This window comes from Myotis brandtii, unplaced genomic scaffold (genome assembly GCF_000412655.1).
Source record: "Myotis brandtii unplaced genomic scaffold, ASM41265v1 scaffold6, whole genome shotgun sequence".
Classification (NCBI taxonomy): domain Eukaryota; kingdom Metazoa; phylum Chordata; class Mammalia; order Chiroptera; family Vespertilionidae; genus Myotis; species Myotis brandtii.
The window spans coordinates 3,575,880-3,596,579 of NW_005370271.1; the positions used below are offsets into that span (position 1 = coordinate 3,575,880).

The window sequence follows — 20,700 nt, forward strand, 5'->3', positions numbered from 1 at the left end:
TAAAATATTTAAAAAATAATAAATAAATAAATAAAAAGTTGTAGAAAGAAAGAAAAAAAAAGCAGCAGCAGCAATGAGACCACCGTATGTGGCCAAAAAAGCCAAATATTTATAGAGAGATTTTTAATCCCCAGTATGGGAGACATTCTTTTCCTGTGTGAGACAAATAGCAGTGTGTGAAAAATATCATTTTTCCAGTATAGAGAGTAGTTAATGCAGGCCTTGAAATTAGAGTATGATTTGATTGTTATGTGTCTGCCACTTAATAACTTTTTGACATGGGGAAAAATTATTTTTAATCCTCACCCAAGTATATGTTTTTATTGATTTTTAGAGAGAGAGAAACATCGATATGAGAAAGAAACATAGATTGGTCTCCTCCCATATGTGCCCTGACCAGGACTCGAACCCGAAACCTGGGTATGTGCCCTGACTGGGAATCAAACCTGGAATCTTTTGGTGTATGGGACGACGCTCCACCCAACTGAGCCACCCAGCCAGGGCATGACATTGGGCAAGTTTTTAACTCTGAACTTCAGTTTCCTCTCTTGTAGAATAGAGTCAGTATATACTTATCAGTTAGATTTTGGGAGAATTAAATGACAGTGAACAAAAGCATATGGTTCAGTGCATGACACATGATAGCTGTTACTATTATTTCATTTCAGGAGTGCAGTATCTCTTGATGTGTATGTAGAGTCATATTTTACTAATTTGGAGGATTATTATCTGTTATCTTTCAGGTCATGCAGAAGGATTTTGTATGATGTGTACAATGCAAGCACATATCACCCAGGCACTCAGTAATCCTGGGGATGTTATTAAACCAATGTTTGTCATTAATGAGATGCGGCGTAAGTATCATCTATAGTTGTTTATATTAGTATTTATTAGCTAATTGGTCTTAATGGCCTACCTGGTAAAAGATGAGCCTGTTTATTATAAAAACAAGCAAACATATTTTATCGTATGTGTAGATGCCTTTAATAACACTCTTAGTCAGACATTTACTATATAAACAGATTTTGAAACCTTAAAGCAAAAGATAGCAATATAAAAAGAAAATAGTATTCAGTTTAATGTAAACAAATGAAAAAAATTTTAACTCAATTTGTTAATAACATCATTGGTAATTTTACAATGAGTTTTTCCCCTAGATATTTGGATTTTTATGCTGAGTAATACTAATTCTAATACTAATACTAATTCTAATATTGTCCTACATGTTTCTTTAAATTGGTTTGAATTAGTTTTAATTCAGTTAATGATTATACTATACAGAGTGACAGTAATTGCCAAAATAAAATACACTTTTAAAGAAAGATTTATACTCCTACCTTAGCAAATTTGTAGATAAATTTTATTTTTTCTATTTAATTTTTAAATGACTTTTAAATCTTTCTCTTGCATTGTAATGATACAGATTGCACAAAATTTTCTTAATCTGATATCTGGCTAGATAATTACAGGGGTGAATAATCATACAGTTACAAATATTTACAATGTAAACATTTTTTAAACATCATTGGATCCTGGCAAAATTTTAGCTGAGGATGATTTTTTTGTTGTTTAATTAATAAATATATGATAAATAAATAAATATAAGGCATGATTAACACTTTTCAACCTAAATCTTTAAGAAAATGTAATTTCTGTGTGTTTGTGTGTACTTACATCCATGAATGTACATATACACACACCCACACACACACATACATGGTTATCAGGATAGAATTTGGATAGGTTTTGACATTGATGTGTTCTGCATGGATTCTCTTAGACTTAGGGAGATTAGCACCAAATTTAAGATGTGTGTAATAACATAACATTGTGGACAAATTTTGAGGCAATATAGCTAAAGTTGAATTTATTCAAGTACAACTTCACTAACTCACTAAAGCCGTGGATAGCATCTCTGTGCCTCCTCTCTGGGCTTTCAAACTCTAGTCCATGTGGACTTTTAATCGTCTAACTCTTCTCAGAATAGCTGGTATTAGTACTGTTTCCCCATATAATGATTATCAGGTGTTTTCTAACTAACGTATTATCATAAGATACAACTTTTGGGGGTTACCGCCTGGGCCTCTTGGGTGATGATAAAGCTTTGTCTTACACTTCATAGGTATAGCTAGGCACTTCCGTTTTGGAAACCAAGAAGATGCCCATGAATTCCTTCAATACACTGTTGATGCTATGCAAAAGGCGTGCTTGAATGGCAGCAATAAGTAAGTACTGACGTCTCCTTAATCCGTCTGAATTCTTGCTCTTCTGTAGATGTGTGTGCTTTGAGATCTCGTGTAGCATATGTAGTTTCTGTAGAATCTTCTCTCACGTCACTGTCTGACTGTTTTTCAGATTAGACAGACACACCCAGGCTACCACGCTCGTTTGTCAGATATTTGGAGGATACCTGAGATCTAGAGGTAAACTTTCATTTAAAACTTTTATTAAAGTGGCCCTGGCCAGTGTGGTTCAGTTGGTTGGAGTGTCATCCTGGGCGTCCCATGCATTGGAAGGTCGCAGGTTTGAGTCCCAGTCAGGCACATATCTAGATTGCAGGTTCAGTCCTTGATTGGCAACCGATCTATGTGTCTCTCTCTCACATTGATGTTTCACTCTCTCTCCCTCTCCCTTCCCTCTCTCTTAAGTAAATAAAAAACATATCCTCAGGAGAGAATTAAGAAATAAATAAATAAAGAGAATTTTTTAAAAAGTTGATAAGATGATCCATGCATATGGTTAAAAAAAGCCAACTGTAGAAAGGATTAAGAATGGAAGTGTGTCCTCCATCCAGCCCAGACTCCCGTCCCCCTCTCAGCCCCACGCTAGCTTCTGGTGTCCTTCCAGTGGCTTCCTGTGCGTGAGCAGACGGAGCTGTTAGGTATGCCCTTTCAGTTTCTCCTAACGTAAAAGTGTTCTTACACTTCAGCACACGCAGGTCTAACTTGTCTCGCACAGTTGCATTGTTTTCCATTTATTTTAGTCCCCTATCGAGGAGTACTTAGGTCACTTCTAATTTTTATTTATATTATTTATTTATTTATTTTAAAAAATATATTTTATTGATTTTTCACAGAGAGGAAGGGAAAGGAACTACTGGGGATATGCCTGCAACCAAGGTACATGCCCTTGACTGGAATCAAACCTGGGACCCTTCAGTCCGCAGGCCGACGCTCTATCCACTGAGCCAAACCGGTTAGGGCACTTCTAATTTTTAAATGATCATCAATGCTCATGAATATCCTTGTGCACATGCCTTTATGTCCATGTAAAAGTGTATATAGGATAAATTCTTAGCATTAGAATTTCTGCATAAAAGGCTGGTATGTAATCTGACACCGCATGTCATCCTTCCAGAGGTTATACCAGCTTACATTCCAACCAACAGTGTGTGGGAGCCAGATTCATGGCACTCAGATCCACACTGTGTAGTATTAACATTTTTTGCCCAATCTGATAGGAGAAACTGTACCTTGTTTTAATTTTTTATTTGTAATAGTATTTTGTGTTCAGTCATCTTAACAGTTGGGATGCCATAACGATTGCACTCTGCTTATCTTTGCATTTTGTTTTTATTTCAGTCAAATGTTTAAATTGCAAAGGCGTTTCAGATACTTTTGACCCGTATCTCGATATAACACTGGAGATCAAGGTAAGCTGGATCATTGTTGTGACAGTGAAGTTTAAAAACCAGTTAGACTTGACATAACTTCATGTATTTGTAGTTCACTTACAATTAAGACTGACTTGTTAGAGAACATGAATTTAAAATTTTAATATGCCAAGGCTTATGTACAGGTGATTATTTGAACTTTGTAGTCGGCATCATAATCTTAAAACACCTTATCTTTTTATTACCTTTTGATGTTTCACTTAATAAATCTTAATAAAATCAGATCCTGATAACTCTATTAGCCAAAGTAGCTGGTGGTTATTATTTAGAAATTGTTTTGCTTCCTGCCTGATCTAAAGTCTCATTTTGTTGTTGTTCTGAAGCTTTATTTTTTCTGATTTCGAATGTAACGTGTTTATGATAAATGAGAAATATTGCAGATACATATGGTCCGTCCTGCAGAATGAGCTGTTCCTGTCTCTGATACACCCTGTCCCAGAGTGTTATTTACTGCTTCTACACATGGGGTCACACCTCACCTCTGACCACTTGCTGTTTTCCTTCCAATCTGCTTGGCGTTTATGTGATGGTCCAGTGAGTGGATAGACCAGTTCCCATGCCCGATTCCAAGCTGGTAGATACTTGGTTTGTTTCCGTTTTTAGACTATTTTATTTTATTTATTTTTAGAAATATATATTTTATTGATTTTTTACCGAGAGGAAGGAAGAGGGATAAAGAGTTAGAAACATCAATGAGAGAGAAACATCGATCAGCTGCCTCTTGCACACCCCCTGGGGATGTACCCACAACCAAGGTACATGCCCTTGACCGGAATCGAACCTGGGACCTTTCAGTCCGCAGGCCGACGCTCTATCCACTGAGCCAAACCAGTTTCGGCTAATCTGATCATTTTTAATGGGAGGGGAAATAACTTGATGTGTCCACATATAAAAATGAATGCCATAGTAAAAGAACATTTCCTTTTTTAAAAATTGATTTGAGAGAGAAAGGAAGAGGGAGAGAGAGAGACAACATGGATCGGCTGCCTTCTGCACGTCCCCTACTGGGGAATGAGCCCACACCTGGGCTTGTGCCCTGACCAGGAATCAAACCAGTGACTTCTTGGTTCACGGCAGTGAGAGGTAACGTGTGCTGCCTTCTCTTCCCAGGCTGCTCAGAGTGTGAACAAGGCGCTGGAGCAGTTTGTGAAGCCCGAGCAGCTGGACGGCGAGAACTCGTACAAGTGCAGCAAGTACGACAGGGTGCCGCCCGGGTGGGAAAGGTCCCTTAGCTGCCGATGCCATCTGGGGAGACACTGCATCTCTGTCCTCCAGGGCCAAGGCGTGTCCTCTCTAGGAGATGTGGGTCTCACTGCTGGGGGGGTGCAGGGAGAGCAGAGGTAAGCCCAGCAGCGGTGTTGTCATCCGCTCTGTTGGAAAGGGCGGGCTAGAGGGCAGCCACTTCTCCTTGGACCTTCTCTGTGGGTCTTACCAGGATTGCTGGTGGTGTCTACTAGAAACCTCTTAATTTTGATTATTTCTCACTGTGTTTCCCCCTGAAGTCAAGACTGCCTGTTTTCAGAAAGCCTTGCGTTGTATGTTTAAGTAGAGTTTCATTTTAGAGTCAGGTGATACTTGTTCTTATCAAATACTCATTTTGTGGGAAGAAGGCTCCCTTCTGTCCGAGCCACAGGGGTTTCTCTGTGTTAAACTCCATGGACATTTCTAATCATTAGGTTTCTTCCTTTTGTATCTGATAGGTCTTTGTTTTCACAGAATTATACCAGCCTGGAAATCTGTTTGTTTTTCAGTTTGTTTTGAGTTGACAGAAACTTGTATTAACCTAATTTGAGAATATCAGTGACCCGTGTGGTTATCAGCTCAGAATTATCCCAGCTTCCTGTCCCTGTCATGCTAATTAAGCAGTTTCTCTGTATTTTAAAGTTTTGTATTTTCACTGTTGGTTGAAAGGGTTGTTTTTCTCATCTAGTACCCTTTGGAAACTTAATTTAGAATGTTTAGAGAAATAACAAGGGAAAGGCTAAAATACAAAAAACATATTTAATCTTAATTATTTGTTTCTGTTTATTTCAAGATGTAAAAAGATGGTTCCAGCTTCAAAGAGATTCACCATACACAGATCCTCCAATGTTCTCACACTTTCTCTGAAACGCTTTGCCAATTTTACTGGCGGGAAAATTGCTAAGGTTTGTAGACATTAGTAACCTTTACGCCGAGCCTTTCAGGGCTCAGTGTCATTAGCTGTTACGGGGTTATAAACAATCTAACTGAACAGTTTTGTTACCTGATTTTCTGAATTCTTCCAGCACTTGGTAATGGGAGGAAAATGTCAAAGCATTGAGCCAGTAGTGTATTTTGTGTGTTTATGAGGGTGGGTGTGGTTCTATATCCTATAGCTGGTTAGACTTTCTGATGATAAAGTTGGTAACTTATCTGAGTTGAACTCCATAGTCAGTGAGGTAGAGAGAGTGTGTCGTTTGAAATCCTGCTGTGTCTGGCCACTCTTCCAAGTTGGTTTTCTTGGTTGGTTGTTTTCTGATTGGTAATACATTGATTTCCCCATTTCCTTTCCACTTTCTGAAGATTAAAAGTGGTAAAAAAGCCAGTGACATGCAAAAGAAATAAATAATCCATTCCTGAATTATTAAAAATAAAAATAAGTGATGATGAAAGCCCAGAATTGTCATTCTATAACTGTCTCTTTTGATTAATTTGAAGAATTCACTTAATATGGATCCTTAATTGTTCAAAGAAAATAAAGAATACAGTGGGATTGCATTAAACACACTTAGATTCAAATATGTTTCAGGATCATCATGTCTTTTGAAATGGGGTTCAATGAATTAGGTTTCTGCCAGAATATCATAGAGCATAGTGATCTGCAGGTATCCTGCCCTACACCGCCCCTACGTACCCCTTACCCAAACACGTGGAATGATCTGTGCTTCCAGAAACAATGCTCCTTTTCCTCCTCCCGTTTCTGTTTAGGATGTAAAATATCCGGAATATCTTGATATTCGACCATACATGTCTCAACCAAACGGAGAACCGATTATTTATGTCTTATATGCAGTACTGGTACACACTGGTTTTAACTGCCACGCCGGCCATTACTTCTGCTACATAAAGGTAAGCGGTGTGGATTTGCTAATGTCTTTTATTTACAATACACTGTAAGGGAGCACTGGTGTTCTTGGGGGGAAGGTGAGACTTTTACAGTTAAAATGTGCAATTGCATTTTTCTTACATTTCTCTGGCTCAGTGTTCCCTGTTTCCATAGTCATATTGAATCTCTCTTTTATTGGCTCTTGCAGGCTAGCAATGGTCTCTGGTATCAGATGAATGACTCCATCGTATCTACCAGTGATATCAGATCGGTACTCAGTCAACAAGCGTATGTTCTCTTTTATATCAGGTATTGTCAGGAGAACAGATTCTCAAGTTTTCTGCTATTTTATTTCTGTTCATCTCATCAACATATTTAAATTCACTTAATGTGGATCCTTACTGGGTTCTTTTTAGAACTGCGGCTTGAAGCTTGGGAGCGTAAGGATGGGCTTTTGCGGGTGGGTCCTGAGTGTGCATTAGCTTCCAGCTGTTCGGCAGTTTAATCACAGACACATTCAGAGGAAGGGAAAGGCGATGGCTGAGGAGGGCAGGCTTCTGCTGCTGGCCTCACACTGGGTGACCTGGGGGCTGTGGCGGCCTCGGGAAGGGGCTCAGAGCACTGGGTGTGGTCCCCTCTCAGCTGCTGAGCACAGGCGGGCAGCCACCTTCCTGGATCAGCCTGGGCAGTGCCAGCACCTCTGCTCATTTCTCTCCTGCTCTTGCTGAAGACTGTTTCGCTCATTCCATTGCTGGAAGGGCGTGGCCTTGGAGAAACTGAGGTGTGCTTCAAGGTATTCATTTGTAACAGCTGATCAGTCATAGAATGATCAGATAAATTATAGCAAATCCATATGTTGAAATATGCAGTTGTTAAAAGTGATTTGTATGAAACTTTTTTTTTTTTTTTTTTTTTTTTTTTTGTTGACATGAGAATGTGCTCAATAAATATGGCGGAAAAAGCAGTTTGAAATGTTATACTGTTGAAAAACCAGTATAGGCTAAAGTGTAGAGCAGCGGTCGCCAACCTTTCGGACCTCACAGACCACCGGTTGGTGACTGCTGGTGTAGAAGATACTCTTAAATCTGAATAGCAGGTGCCTCTAAGGCAGCGGTTCTCGACCTGTGGGTCGCGACCCCTTTGGGGGTCGAATGACCCTTTCACAGGGGTCGACTAAGACCATCGGAAAACACATATATAATTACATATTGTTTTGTGATTAATCACTATGCTTTAATTATGTTCAATTTGTAACAATGAAAATACATCCTGCATATCAGATATTTACATTATGATTCATAACAGTAGCAAAATTACAGTTATGAAGTAGCAATGAAAATAATTTTATGGTTGGGGGTCACCACAACATGAGGAACTGTGTTAAAGGGTCGCAGCATTAGGAAGGTTGAGAACCACTGCTCTAAGGGGTGAGATGCAGCACAGTGCTTGAGCATCGATCTATGGACCAGGAGGTCACGATTCAATTCACATGCCCTGGTTGAGGGCTCAATACTCAGTAGGAGGCGTGCAGGAGGCAGCTGATCAATGATTCTCATATTGATGTTTCTATCTCTCTCCCTCTCCCTCTCTGAAATCAATAAAAATATTTTTTAAAGAGTACCATTTGCCCAATTACCCTGGTGATCTCCCAATCTGAGCACCTGACATTGACCTTGACCTAAAAACCCATGTGCAGCTCTGTTCGCTGCAGCAGGTTGGTCTGTTACCTGAGTCATAAATGAATCTCTTCTAAGGAGATGTCCTGTGTGACCCTAAGCAATGTCACTCTCTGTCCCCAGGTCCCATGATGTGAAAAATGGAGGTGAACTTACTCATTCCGCCCACAGCCCCGGCCAGTCCTCTCCCCGACCTGTAATCAGTCAGCGTGTCGTCAATAACAAACAGGCCACGTCAGGGTTCATCGGACCACAGCTTCCTTCTCACATGATAAAGGTAACTCTCTTCCATAGAGAGAATGTAATCTTTATGTTAATTTAAAAATGTATCATTCAAACCTTCAGGCTAGCATTGCAGTAGTTGCCATGGCCTCGTATGCAAATGAATTTTTTGTCAAAATAGTATATTCAAGCCATCTATTTATATAAAAGGCTAAGTGACCCACCATCCGTCTGTCTGACGTCGGACCGACCAGCCGGTACATACGATGTGCACTGGCAATTTAAAAATAAACATTGACTTGTGCATGTGTGATACATATAAAGCTTTCACTGGTGCAAATCGCACGCATGTGTTTTGATCTGTCATTGTCGATCGTGAATTTGGTGGTTTTTGTTGACATTCAACATGAACCACATCGCGATTTATTCACCGACAGGCCGGTACATATGATGTGTACTGGCAATCCTATATAATAAAAGCCCAATATGCAAATTGTCCCCTCAGGTGGTTCAACCAGGAGACAGGGAGTTCGACAGCTCACTATGATGTGTGCTGACCACCAATGGGTGGCACGGAACATGGCAGGCGTTGGAGACATGCTGTGATCTCTCGCTGGCTACCTGGGGGCGGGGATGATGGGGACGGAGGTGCGGTGAGAATGTGGGGTGTCCGCCAAGCTCGCTTTTACTCCCTCTAGTACCCTCCCCTGGGACGCCAGGGCTCGTGTGCCGGGGAAGCCCCCATGCTCAGGTGCTGGGTGCCCGTGAGGAGCCTGCCCTGTACCAGTGCAGCCTCTTCCAGTTGAGCCGGGCTGAAGCCGCCAGGACCACAGGGGCTGGTCGGGCTCCCCGTGGGTTTGCATAGGAGCCAGTCTGCGAGGCCGGCCAGGAGAGAGTGTGCTGCCCACCTAGCTTCTGTGTGGCATCGCTGGGCGGACCAGAGGCCCCCACACTGCACCCGGGCCTGCGGAATCTGGCCGTGCTCACTGCATCTCCGCGAGGGGACTCAGGCGCCATAACTCAGGCGGAGGGGGGCGCGCGGGAACCCAGGTGCTGCCCAGGGCCCAGAGATCAGCTGGGACCTACCCTTCCATGCCAGATGCTCGCACTTTGATCACCGGCCAGGCCTAGGGACTGCACCCATGTATGAATTTCGTGCACCGGGCCTCTCGTTTGAAAATCAATGTTGACTGGCGCATGCACGATACATATAAAGCTCTCGCTGGTGCCAATCACACGCGTGTCTTAATTTTATAATACTATATTATATGTACTATTTTGACTTGTAATTTTTTGCAGTAACGTAATTACCACATGAATCTTTCTTCTAATTTCCTTTCAATGTGCATGAATCCGTGCACTGGGCCACTGGTTCATTATAAAATATTTCAAGTGCACAGCACATCGCAGAGTATGGATGTATTGGTGAAGAAGCAGATCCTGGGTATAAGGGTATTTAAACGCTAGAGAGTTTAGCTCTCGTGCTGGACTTCCATTCACTTGATGAAATACTTGGGGACCCTTATTAATGCTGGACTGCAGGAAAGTGGCCCCGAACCGACAGGACACTTTCATTATGTCTGCTCAGCCCTTTCACGAGTGTGGCGCTTTCTGTGTCCAGCTGGGTGAGGCCACACTTCCAGGTGGCCTCTTGGGGAGAACTGACGGCAGGCCTGGGCCTTGAGACGCTTTGTGGAACCGAGGCCCACCTTTTGGTAGACTTCCGTGTGAGGTCGCGGACGGCTTGTCCACATGTTGGAATAATCCCTGTCCTCTGTGCTGCAGTGTGTTAACAGCCTTTCAGTTCGAGTTCCTTTGGTTTTGAACCAGCAGATTGTCCAGTTGTGTGCTGTGTCCTGTGGACGTGGGGCAGTGTGTGGATTATGGCAGGAGTTATACCTCTAAGGCCTCTGGGAGCTGGGCAGGCAGCAGGCTCCTGAATTGGACTCTTCGTGAGGGTGACATCAGGAGAGCACATGCCCTATGCTGAGCGGTGGCTGCTACTGATTTTTCAAGAGTCTCCTCCCGCCACCCCCACCCCATGAAACCTTTCAATGTTAAGATAGGAACTAATTCAGATATTTAAGAAAACATTGTGAAGGCCAAACAGAATTCATCTGTGAACGAGATTTCACCCATGACCTCCAGTTTGCAGCCTCTAGGGTGTAGCAGCAGTAGTTGGAATCTGAGATTCAGAGATATTGTTGGGGGAGGGGATGGGCGGGCCAGTGGTGCCTGAAGGCACTCTTCTCTGTCTGCCCACGTGACCAGCTCCCTAGCTACCATGGCCAACGGCCGTTCCCTGCTGGCTGGCACTTCCTTCTGCTTGTACAGCTCTGGGCTTCCAAGAAAACCAAGGAGAACATATGAGACTACTCAAAGGGGCCTGTTCACTCTGCCCGATTGGAGCAGAAAGAATATGGTCTGGGCCATGTTTTCTGGGCAAAAATAGTTGTCGCTGTTTGTTGCTTAATTATCAGAAAACGATGACCTGTGAAAGGTTTGTGCAGGCAGGAGTGGGTGAGGAGAGGGGGTGTTTCTAGGTGTGTAAAGCTTGTAATTTATAAAAAGAAAAAGACCCCCTGGGAAGGGTCTGTAGCCAGAGTGGGTTCTCTGCCTGTGACTCTCTGGAATGCTCACCAGGGCTGTGGTCTTCTTGCTTCCAGAACCCACCCCACTTGAATGGGACCGGACCCTTGAAAGAAACGCCCAGCAGCTCCGTGTCGAGTCCTAATGGAAATTCCAATGTCAGCAGGGCTGGTGCTGTTAACGCTTCAACTTCTGTTCAAAACTGGTCAGTTAACAGGGCCTCAGTTATCCCGGAACATCCCAAGAAACAAAAAATCACCATCAGTATTCACAACAAGTTACCTGTTCGCCAAGGTCAGTCTCAGCCTAACCTTCACAACAATGGTTTGGAGAACCCTACCAAGCCTGTTCCCTCTTCTACCATTACCACTTCTTCTGCAATACAGTCTACCTCGAGTGCACCCACCACGTCAGTTCCCAGTAAAGTCACAAAGCCGACGGCCCCGAGTGAGTCCTGCTCCAAGCCAGTGATGAACGGCAAGTCCAAGCTGAACTCCAGCGTCCTGGTCCCCTACGGTGCCGAGTCTTCGGAAGAGTCTGACGAGGAGGCCAAGGGCCTCGGCAGGGAGAACGGGCTGGGCACGGTCGAGAGCTCGAACTCTTCTGCTCTGGATGCTGAAGCTGACGAGGCCTCTCAGCACGAGCTTCGAGAACCTGTGACTCTAAATGGTGCTAATGTCAGTACAGACAGTGACCCGGAAGAGAACGGTCTGTCCTTCGATGGTGCCAGCTGCCAAGTCCAGCCTGACCTACACTCAGAAAACCCCTTTTCTAAGGCAAATGGTCTCCCTGGAAAGGTGAGTGGGGTTGGGCGGGGGTGGGCGGGTCGCTGGCTAGACTTCAGGAGGTGGGGAGTAGCGACTAGAGTTGGAGCATCTTTGTTTTTCTATTGTAGTTGATGCCCGCTCCTTTGCCACCTCTCCCGGAAGACAAAATCTTAGAGACTTTCAAGCTCGGCAACAAAGGGAAAGGCTCGACGGATGAGACAAGGTAACAGTGACTCAGGAGGAAATCCCAGTGGTGTCCTGGGCCTGTCACTAGTTTAACTCTGTACATGTCTTGACTCCTGGGATGACTTGAATGATCTATGGCATTTGTTCATTTGCTTTTGTAAAAAGTAAAGAAAAATGTATCAGCTGATAGTCCAGGAAAGCTTGCTGCCCTCAGCTAGCGTGTCCTCCTCAGGGCTGTCGTCAGCACACTGCTGCCTGGGCACCTGGCCCGCCCACGTCCTCCGCCCAGGACAGGGCCGTGGTTCTCAGCTGTCGGCAGCACATGTTTGGTCTTGCCCCCTCCAGAATTCTGAAACCAAATTTATGGAAAAGATAGTCCCGCTTCCACGTTGTCATTTAAAAAAACCAGGATATTGACCTAAATGTAATGGGAATAGGAGGAAAGGAATGTGTAATGCAGCTGTATTTCAACATGTAGCAGCCAGGCGAGCCTGCACTACGAGAGGCAGCAACGAGCGGGGCCGGGTTTGCTGCGATGTGACAGCGTAAAGTGCGGCCTGAGGTCGGGAGCCCCACGCCACACGCAGCCACCACCAGGGAAATGAGTCCTCGTGGCGGCAGCTTAAGTGACACGTTCAGACCCGCTAGCTGTGTTCCTGGAAAAGCTCGTTTCCCTGGAGCTGCCTGTCACAGGGCACTCGCCTGTTCCGTGGGCCTGCCTGCCTCTCCCCTGCCTGCTAGTGCCAGCGGGGCTCCCCGTCATTGTGACAACCCAGAAATGCCCCGTTTTCCGAATGGCCCTGGCAGTGCTGCCTCACTGGCCACTGCAGGGAAGGCTGGCGGAGCCGGGGGAGTGGAGTCAATCCTGGAGGCAGGGAACGCCCAGCCCTGGGCTCCCTGGAAGATGGAACAGCGTGAGCACCAGTCACGGGCATACAGGTCCCCCTGTTACGGCCCTAGTCTAGCTCAGCGTGTCCGCACACGTATGTGCATGGGAGTGACCACAGCTCGCTGCGTGAGCCAGGCCGTGCGTGGAGCGTAACCGGTGTGTTGCGCCACGTGCTGACTTGAGAATCTCACTGCCACGCTCTAGAAAACGTGTAGTGACCTCGTATGTATACCCTCTCCCAGACACCGTCCTGCGAAAAGTGGGGCCCCTGTCGGGTTCTGAGGTCTCTTGGCAGCTTTCATTAACCTCACGTCCATCGCAGCTCCCAGCGATCAAGGGCAGAGCTCGCTTCCCGAAGCCCAGTGACCCCTCACCGATGCTGAGTCACTGCAGGAGCTCGGCCCTGTGGGGTGGAAAGGGGTCCAGAGGAACAGTCGAGCCTCCCCTGTCATCTGACCGGTTGGACGTTCAGACTTAGTTGTGAAGGAGGCGAGTCCCCCTGGGAACAGAAGCGGCCTAGAACCTCAGCATGGTTGTTGCTAAAGAATGGATAGGAGATGGGCTTGATAGAACATTTTATATTTTTACTTAACGAGGGAAGGACAGTTTGACGTTTCAGAAAACGGTAAGTTCACTATTGGGTTTCAACCAGATATATTAAAGGCATAAAACACTTAGTAAATGGCTGTTTTGAAGTGTTTGTCTCTGTGAGCCAATGACAGTAACCCGTAAAGCAATCTGGCGAATGACTAATTTGTTATTTGTTTTGGTCGGGCTGCAGTGCACCTGGAACAGACGGGAGCCAGACAGAGCATCCTGAGGCAGGACTGGAGCCCGGCAGCCCCACTCCTGACTCCCGGGAGGAACTGGAGACGGCCACGGGTCTTAGCAGCAAACTGAAGAAGGCTTCGCCGCTCCCGGACCCCGGCATCCAGTCTACATCTACCAAAGAACAAGTCCCTGAGAGCATTTCAGCAAAACCCGAGGAGTCCGTGCCCAGTGTCAACCACCTTTGTAACGCCAACAAGAACACCGCTGGGGACGACTCCCTCTCTAAACTGTGCGACCCTGGGAATGGAACAGGGGAGGAGAGCAGAGCGTCCCAGGATACAACGGGGACGTTAGCAGAGAGTCCCCGGGACTCGGCAGCAGGGGACGCCACGGGGAGGCTGAGCCCGAGCCCCGCGGCATGTCCCGAGGGTGACGGCGAGCAGGAGCCCTCCGTCCACGGCAGCCGAGACCAGTGTACGGATGCGGAAGACGTTTCTAAAGTCTCAGACGTTTCTAAAATCTCGGAGGCGCCTACAGACGAGCCGCCCTCTTCTCAGTTGGACAAAGTCACGGAAAACCATTCAGAAGGGGTTGGGGCTCCCGAGCAAAGCCCCGGGGAGCCACGTGAAGAAAACAAGGCTGGGCAGAAAGGCCAGGCCCGGTCTCCGGTGAAGGAGAAGATCAGCAGCCTCCGCAAGGTTGACCGAGGACACTATCGCACCCGGAGGGACCGCTCGTCCAGCGGGGAACACGCGCGGGACAGCAGGAGCCAGACCGAGGACCGTTACCGCCGGCGGCGGCACTCCTACACGCGCGAGCGCACCCTGCAGGGGCGCCGGCCCGAGCACTGCAGCGGGGGCCCGCACCACGCCTGCGAGCACCGCGGCCTGGCCCGGCACCGCCACCACCACTCCCGGAGCAGAGGCGGGTCCGACCACGACTGGAGCAGGTACCACCACTCGGAAAGCGAGCACTCCTGGGGCCGGGAGAAGTACTACCTGGACAGAACGAGGTGGGACAAATGCAGGTATTACCACGACAGGTACGCCCCGTACACGGCCAGGGAGGCGTGGGAGTGGAGGCCTTTGCACGGGGACCGAGACTATGACCGAGACTATGACCGTGTGGGTCAGTACGGCGGCCGGCCCTACAAGGACTATAAAAGCAGGAAGGGCTACGAGCTGGGTGCCAAAGAGAGGGAACGGCACCACTTGAGCGGCCCCCGGGCGGGCCCCCCCCACGCCCTGCCGCCCCACCCTGAGAAGTCCGCCGAGAAGATTGCACTTGCACCTGAAGGCAGCAGCTGTCACCTCGCTGATCGCTTTCATGACCACGAAAATGTGAAGTCACACAAACGGAGGTACGATAGTATAGAACATGGCGACACCCACGTAGAAAAGAAAGCCTGGAGAAGCGTACAGAGGGACCCTTTAGAAGAACCTAAAGTGAAGAAGCACAAAAAGTCAAAGAAGAAAAAGAAATCCAAAGACAAACACCGAGAGCGAGACTCCAGGTGAGGGCGTGGCTGCGCTCGGCTGCGGTGGGGTTGCCGCCTCGGCTCCGCTGTCTCCGACCCGATCAGCGACAGGTGGGGCGGGGCGTGGTGGTCTGATTTGTATTCCTCATCTGTGGATTCTGAGATTTCATGGTTTTTACAGATTTCTAAAATTTAGCTCTGCTTTTAAGCTGTATCTTACTTTACAGGATCATAAAATGCCGACCAACCTCATTTTTCAAACATCCTCATGTGAATGCTTACGCCTTAGGAGTAAGCATGCGATGCGCTGGACAGGAAGGCTCGAGGGCTTTGCCTTCACCGCTGGCGCTAGCACCCTTCCTGGTCGGATGTACTTATTGTCACGTCTGTTCATACTTCCTTCAACCTCCTGGCTGCCAGGTGACAGAACGGGAGGCCGCAGTGGCATTGACACTTCCCGCCCTAAGTGGGATCTGAGACGCATCTTTTGTTGCCTTTGTTTTTGTCTGTTTCTCTGTCTCCATTTCTCAATTTGAAATCTAACTGGGAAATATGTTTTTGTATTTTGAAAAAGCTAAATTGGCCAGTGAGTGTCCTGGAAATGACTTATCTGTGATGACACGAATGAGCACAAACAGAATTACTCACACATCTTATACTGTATACCTTTGACACCCTTAGAATTGCAGCCTTGGGAAAACAATACCATGAGCCCTTGGTAAATAGTGGTTCCTGGGGGCAAGGGGCTCGCCGGCACCCCATGTGGCTGGCACCTGCAGGAGGGCTTCTCCCTCAGCCACCAGGTTCAGGAGAAGCAGCTCGGTCGGTCCTGCCTCAGGGATTTTGGCCGAACACCTTAAGGCAGTGATGGCGAACCTATGACACGCGTGTCAGAGGTGACACGCGAACTCATTTTTTTGGTTGATTTTTCTTTGTTAAATGGCATTTAAGTATATAAAATATCAAAAATATAAGTCTTTGTTTTACTATGGTTGCAAATATCAAAAAAGTTTCTATATGTGACACGGCACCAGAGTTAAGTTAGAGTTTTTCAAAATGCTGACACGCCGAGCTCAAAAGGTTCGCCATCACTGCCTTAGGGCCTGAGCAAAGCTAACGGCAGCGGTGGGAGGGGTTTCAGTGGGTTATTTATGGCCTGGACTTTAAGAGATCCTTCCAGTGCATTTTAAATCAGACAAAGATTTTACCTGCATTTGCATCATGAGTGTCCACAGTGTGGGTGGAAAAGCCAAGGGCCGGCTCTCGTCAAGGTGGCTGTTTGGTGGTGGTTTGAGTTCTGGCTTATTCTCCCGCAGGCATCAGCAGGACTCGGATCTCTCGGCAGCATGCTCGGATGCTGACCTCCACAGACACAGGAAGAAGAAGAAGAAAAAGAAGAGACACTCAAGGAAATCGGAGGACTGTGGGCGAGACTCAGGACTGCACTTAGCTAAGGCCGCCAGCTCTGAGGCTCTTGACCGCTTCCGGAGAGCCGACGGCAGCCCCCCCCTCACCGACGGCCTGCCTCTGGAAGGCGCTGGACCTTTCCGAGAGAAAACAAAACGTTTAAGGATGGACAGCAGGGATGACAGGTGTCATCTGTCTGAGTGTGGCCAGGGTAAGAGGAGATACTTGGACTTAAGAATGTAGGAGCTGGTCTTTTTAGAAAAGGGGATTGACACCTGGGAGGAAGGCCCAATGGCACGGGGGGGGGGGCGGGGGGGGGGAGGACACGCTTCAGCAGGAGCCCCTCCCACCCGCTTTCTCCACCCCCCACCTTGAGGGCGGCATGGAGCATGGCCCCCTTAGCATTTTGGGGAGCCCCGGTTACATGGACCAGGCCTCACAGAACCTGATACACACCTGGAATTTAGGGCTCCAGGTACCATTTTCCTCGGGAAGGGCCAGAACTTTCCTTTTCAGGCCATTTTTATATTCTTCTCTCCGGAATCCTTAGACCTCGGGCGTTCTGAGCATAGCCTAGGAGTCAGTGTGATGACTTGGGTCATTAGGGACGTCAGCTGTCGCACCTGTCGTGCGGGGCTCTGGCTCCTGGGGAGTGGATCACTCTGGGTGTCCGGTCTTGTCTGCTCTGCACAGCTCTGCCCCTGTAATGGTGTGGTCCTTTCTGTCGCTAATTGCACTTAAAGCTGCCCCCTCCTCGCCCCTTCTAATCTGTGCCAGTGACCTTTGCCCCTGGCGAGCAGCATGGAGCCTGCGAGAAAGCGTGATGTAGGCAGCGCCCCAGAGCGGCCGCGAACCGCAGCCCGGGGCAGGACCAGCCAGTTAGAATGGCTTCAACATCTCAAGTGGTTGGAAAAGTCCAAAGAAGATTCCATTTCCCATGAAAAGTATATGAAATTGCAATGTCGGTGTGTAGAGTGCAGTGGAGCACAGCCCAGCTTTTACGGCTTTTTGTGGAGAGTTTGCTGACCGCCCTGGACCCCGAGGTGTCCTCCTGTGACTGTCACCCTGGTTGCCCAGAGGCCTTTTGGTTCCTGACAGTGTCCTGGGCTCGGCCGAGGTGACCTGTGGGGGGCGGTCAGCCTGTGATGGTTGGCTAGGAGGGCACCTGGGCCCCAGTGTTGGCGAGGAGAGAACAGTACCGCGAGGCATGGCGTGTCCCATCAGGAGGGTGAGTGTGGTGGGAGCTTGCAGCCCTCGGCAGCAAGAAAGTGGAGCTGAAGTGGTATTTGCTGTTTTTAAGGGATTAATATGTGTCCCTTCAGATTGGTTTCCTGTGAACATGTCAGTGTCGGGGGAAGTCCCTCTCCCTCGCGCAGGGAGGGGCTGTGTGCACGGGTCCCAGGCAGCGCACACGGTTGCCAGACTCCTCCGCAGGGGGTGGGGCCGCCCAGGGCCCTGGAGGGGGGGAGGCCGAGTGCCCACCTCGCTGGTGGCGTGTGCAGCTCTGCTCTGTCTCCAGGGGCTGCTGTCAGGCCGGTGGTCCTGTCCCCGCTCCAGCACTTCCACTCTGAGCAGCCCCGCACTGTCCCCGCCTGTCCCCTCAAGAAGGGCCAGTCACCTGGCCTTCAAGCATCCCCGTCAACTGTTGGGACACGTGTCCTCTGTCCTGGTGCCTTGACCGCTGACCTGTCCTTCAGCCTCGCTGTCTCTGGTGTAAAGCCTGCCCCTCCTCATGTGACAAGGCTGACGACCATGTCCTCGGGCGTGCGTGGCTTTCCCGGCTTCTCCCCGCGGCGACTGTCTTCCCTAACCCCCGGAGAAAGGGCCCCCTCCGCACACCCCTGCGCACCCTGGGCCTGGTGTGGCCTTATTTCCCGTGGAACTGTGAGCCTGCCGCGCGCTCGGCACAGGACCAGACACCATGAGACCATTAAACTGTCTCTTAACCTTTGCTTGCGTTCTAGGTGACTGAAAGCTTGGCCTCAAACAAAGAATTCACTAGTTATGGTAAGCTGTTTTCACGTCCGTCTACCCATGACTGTTGGCAGAGGCACTGTGGGGACAGAGTTTGGGACACGGGTGTGGGGGACCCTGTCCTCCAGGCTGGCACTGTGCTGGCTCGGGGACACTCCAGCCCTCCTTCCTCCCTCGTAAGAAAACGAGGGTATTTAAAGCGTCAGAATAATAGGGAAACGTTTGGAGATGGAAAATCCAGCCTCCTCCACCCAGACCTCCCGGGTGCCTGAGAGGGGCCCCTGGAATCTCCACCCTCCACACACACCAGGGCCAGAACACCCACAAATCAGAGGCGTCTGGCCCCACCCCCCATTTTCGACAAAAGGGTTTGCTTGATTTGAATGAGGTTTAGGTGTTTTAGAGCAGATCCAAACCTGGTCAGTGCCACGCAGCTGACATGGGAGACGACTCGTGTCTCGCACCTGCCCTCGATGCGGGAAAGGGGAAGCAGCCATTTTGCCCAAATGTCTAACTCTGGTCAGCGAGAGGGACTTAAACACACACTTCAGTGATGTGTCCACAGAAGGTTAACGTGCAGTTAGTCCACATGACTTACCAGTGTGTCCTCGGGAAGGCCTGAGCCTAGCTTAGGGCTTCAGGGGTGGAGACGGATTAGCCAGTTGGGGTTCGGTGGGCACGGTCCATGCCCAGCAGATGGCGCCCTTGTGCTGAGCTGCCTGCTGTCTGGCCTGTGTGTCTGGAACCGCCCAGTCCCGTTACAGCCATTCAGAAAGGCAGGCAGTGCGGGAAGGAAGAGCGTCCACAGATAGTCCTGGTGTGACGTGTGCCACAGCGAGGCCTGCGGGCTCCTTAGACCCTCTGCTCCAGCTTCCTGCCTCTTGTCTTTCAGATTCAACATGTCCAACAGAAGCCATCCCCAACCCAGCTTCCATTATAAACATAGAAAATAACTTTGTTCAGATCTGCGTGGTGCTTCTTTAGTAAATACTGTACAGATTTTACCATGGAGAACTTCTTTTTTAGTTTTTACCTTTTCTTAATTACCCTTATTCCAAATGGACGAACACTTTCTACAACTGCTGAGCATTGTAAAATACGTGTATATAAATCACATTAAAAGTGACGCCCTGGACTAGAACATCTCAATGCTGCTTAATCACAGACTCAGGTTGATCTCTCGTATTCCATGTAATGCTCCTCCAATCAGACCTCCGGTGCAAGGCCAGCCGGGACCCTGGGATTGTTCACGTACAAACAGCTGACAGTGTGCATATTTAATTTAAAGACTATTTAAGCTCCACGAGCTCTCAGCTGACTCGAGAGCAGTGTTTTCTGTAATGTCTGATACTAGAAACGAACGTGCTTCATGTTTCAGTTTATTCAAGATTGGAAGGTGTATTTTATAGACAAGTTCTGTTTTTGAACTTTGTGGAACTATTCCAATCAACTTACCAGTTATGATGAGTATTTACATTATGAATGTATAATCCAGACATTATTTGTAAAGCCTACAGTACGTTTTTTATTACATAACACTTTTTATACAGTTTCTCTTGTCTTGACTATGATATTGGAGTCTGAGTTATCAGCTTGGTCCCTGAAAAGTTTCTAGTTACAGACAAAATCATACTGTGATTTTATTTTTAATATGGATATGCTATCAAACTGTGATACACTTATAATTCACTGGTCCTGCATCAGGAGACGGAGTGGGGACAACTGTATTTAATACAGTTTGTATCTGAATAATCTGTATGGTTTATACAGTTTGTGTTGTTCAGAGATGTCTAAAGTTTGATCTTTGTTTTTTTAAAGATTAAAAAAGCACTTGCCCCACTGTAAATATACAGCATGTAAAATTTATATAGTATATAAATGGCAGCAAATTAAACATTTTGTGTCTTCTTTTTTACTGCTGTTTGCCCCATTTGCTTACGGACAAGTCGCATGACTTCTTCCTGTTGCCTTTACTTTTTAAAAAGTGCCAAAGCTCAGGGCG

The 20,700-nt window shown here is 47.5% G+C and overlaps 1 protein-coding gene across 3 annotated transcripts in view; it reads left to right on the forward strand.

Moving 5' to 3' along the window:
* Positions 1 to 20,613, forward strand: part of USP42 (ubiquitin specific peptidase 42) — a 37,646-nt gene extending 17,033 nt beyond the window's left edge. Inside the window, exons 4-18 of one of the 3 annotated variants that reach the window (XM_005879421.2) lie at positions 744 to 854; positions 2,123 to 2,225; positions 2,356 to 2,423; positions 3,582 to 3,652; positions 4,784 to 4,866; positions 5,709 to 5,820; positions 6,623 to 6,763; positions 6,949 to 7,049; positions 8,540 to 8,693; positions 11,305 to 12,024; positions 12,123 to 12,217; positions 13,851 to 15,353; positions 16,634 to 16,935; positions 18,689 to 18,731; positions 19,591 to 20,613. In XM_005879421.2, the coding sequence (XP_005879483.1) occupies positions 744 to 854; positions 2,123 to 2,225; positions 2,356 to 2,423; positions 3,582 to 3,652; positions 4,784 to 4,866; positions 5,709 to 5,820; positions 6,623 to 6,763; positions 6,949 to 7,049; positions 8,540 to 8,693; positions 11,305 to 12,024; positions 12,123 to 12,217; positions 13,851 to 15,353; positions 16,634 to 16,935; positions 18,689 to 18,696 (3,572 nt within the window). In that variant the 3' untranslated portion in view covers positions 18,697 to 18,731; positions 19,591 to 20,613. Of the gene's footprint in view, positions 1 to 743; positions 855 to 2,122; positions 2,226 to 2,355; positions 2,424 to 3,581; positions 3,653 to 4,783; positions 4,867 to 5,708; positions 5,821 to 6,622; positions 6,764 to 6,948; positions 7,050 to 8,539; positions 8,694 to 11,304; positions 12,025 to 12,122; positions 12,218 to 13,850; positions 15,354 to 16,633; positions 18,732 to 19,590 lie in introns of all 3 variants that reach the window. The other 2 variants (XR_001364657.1, XR_001364658.1) reach the window with 2 other exon arrangements.
* Positions 20,614 to 20,700: the final 87 nt, after the last annotated feature.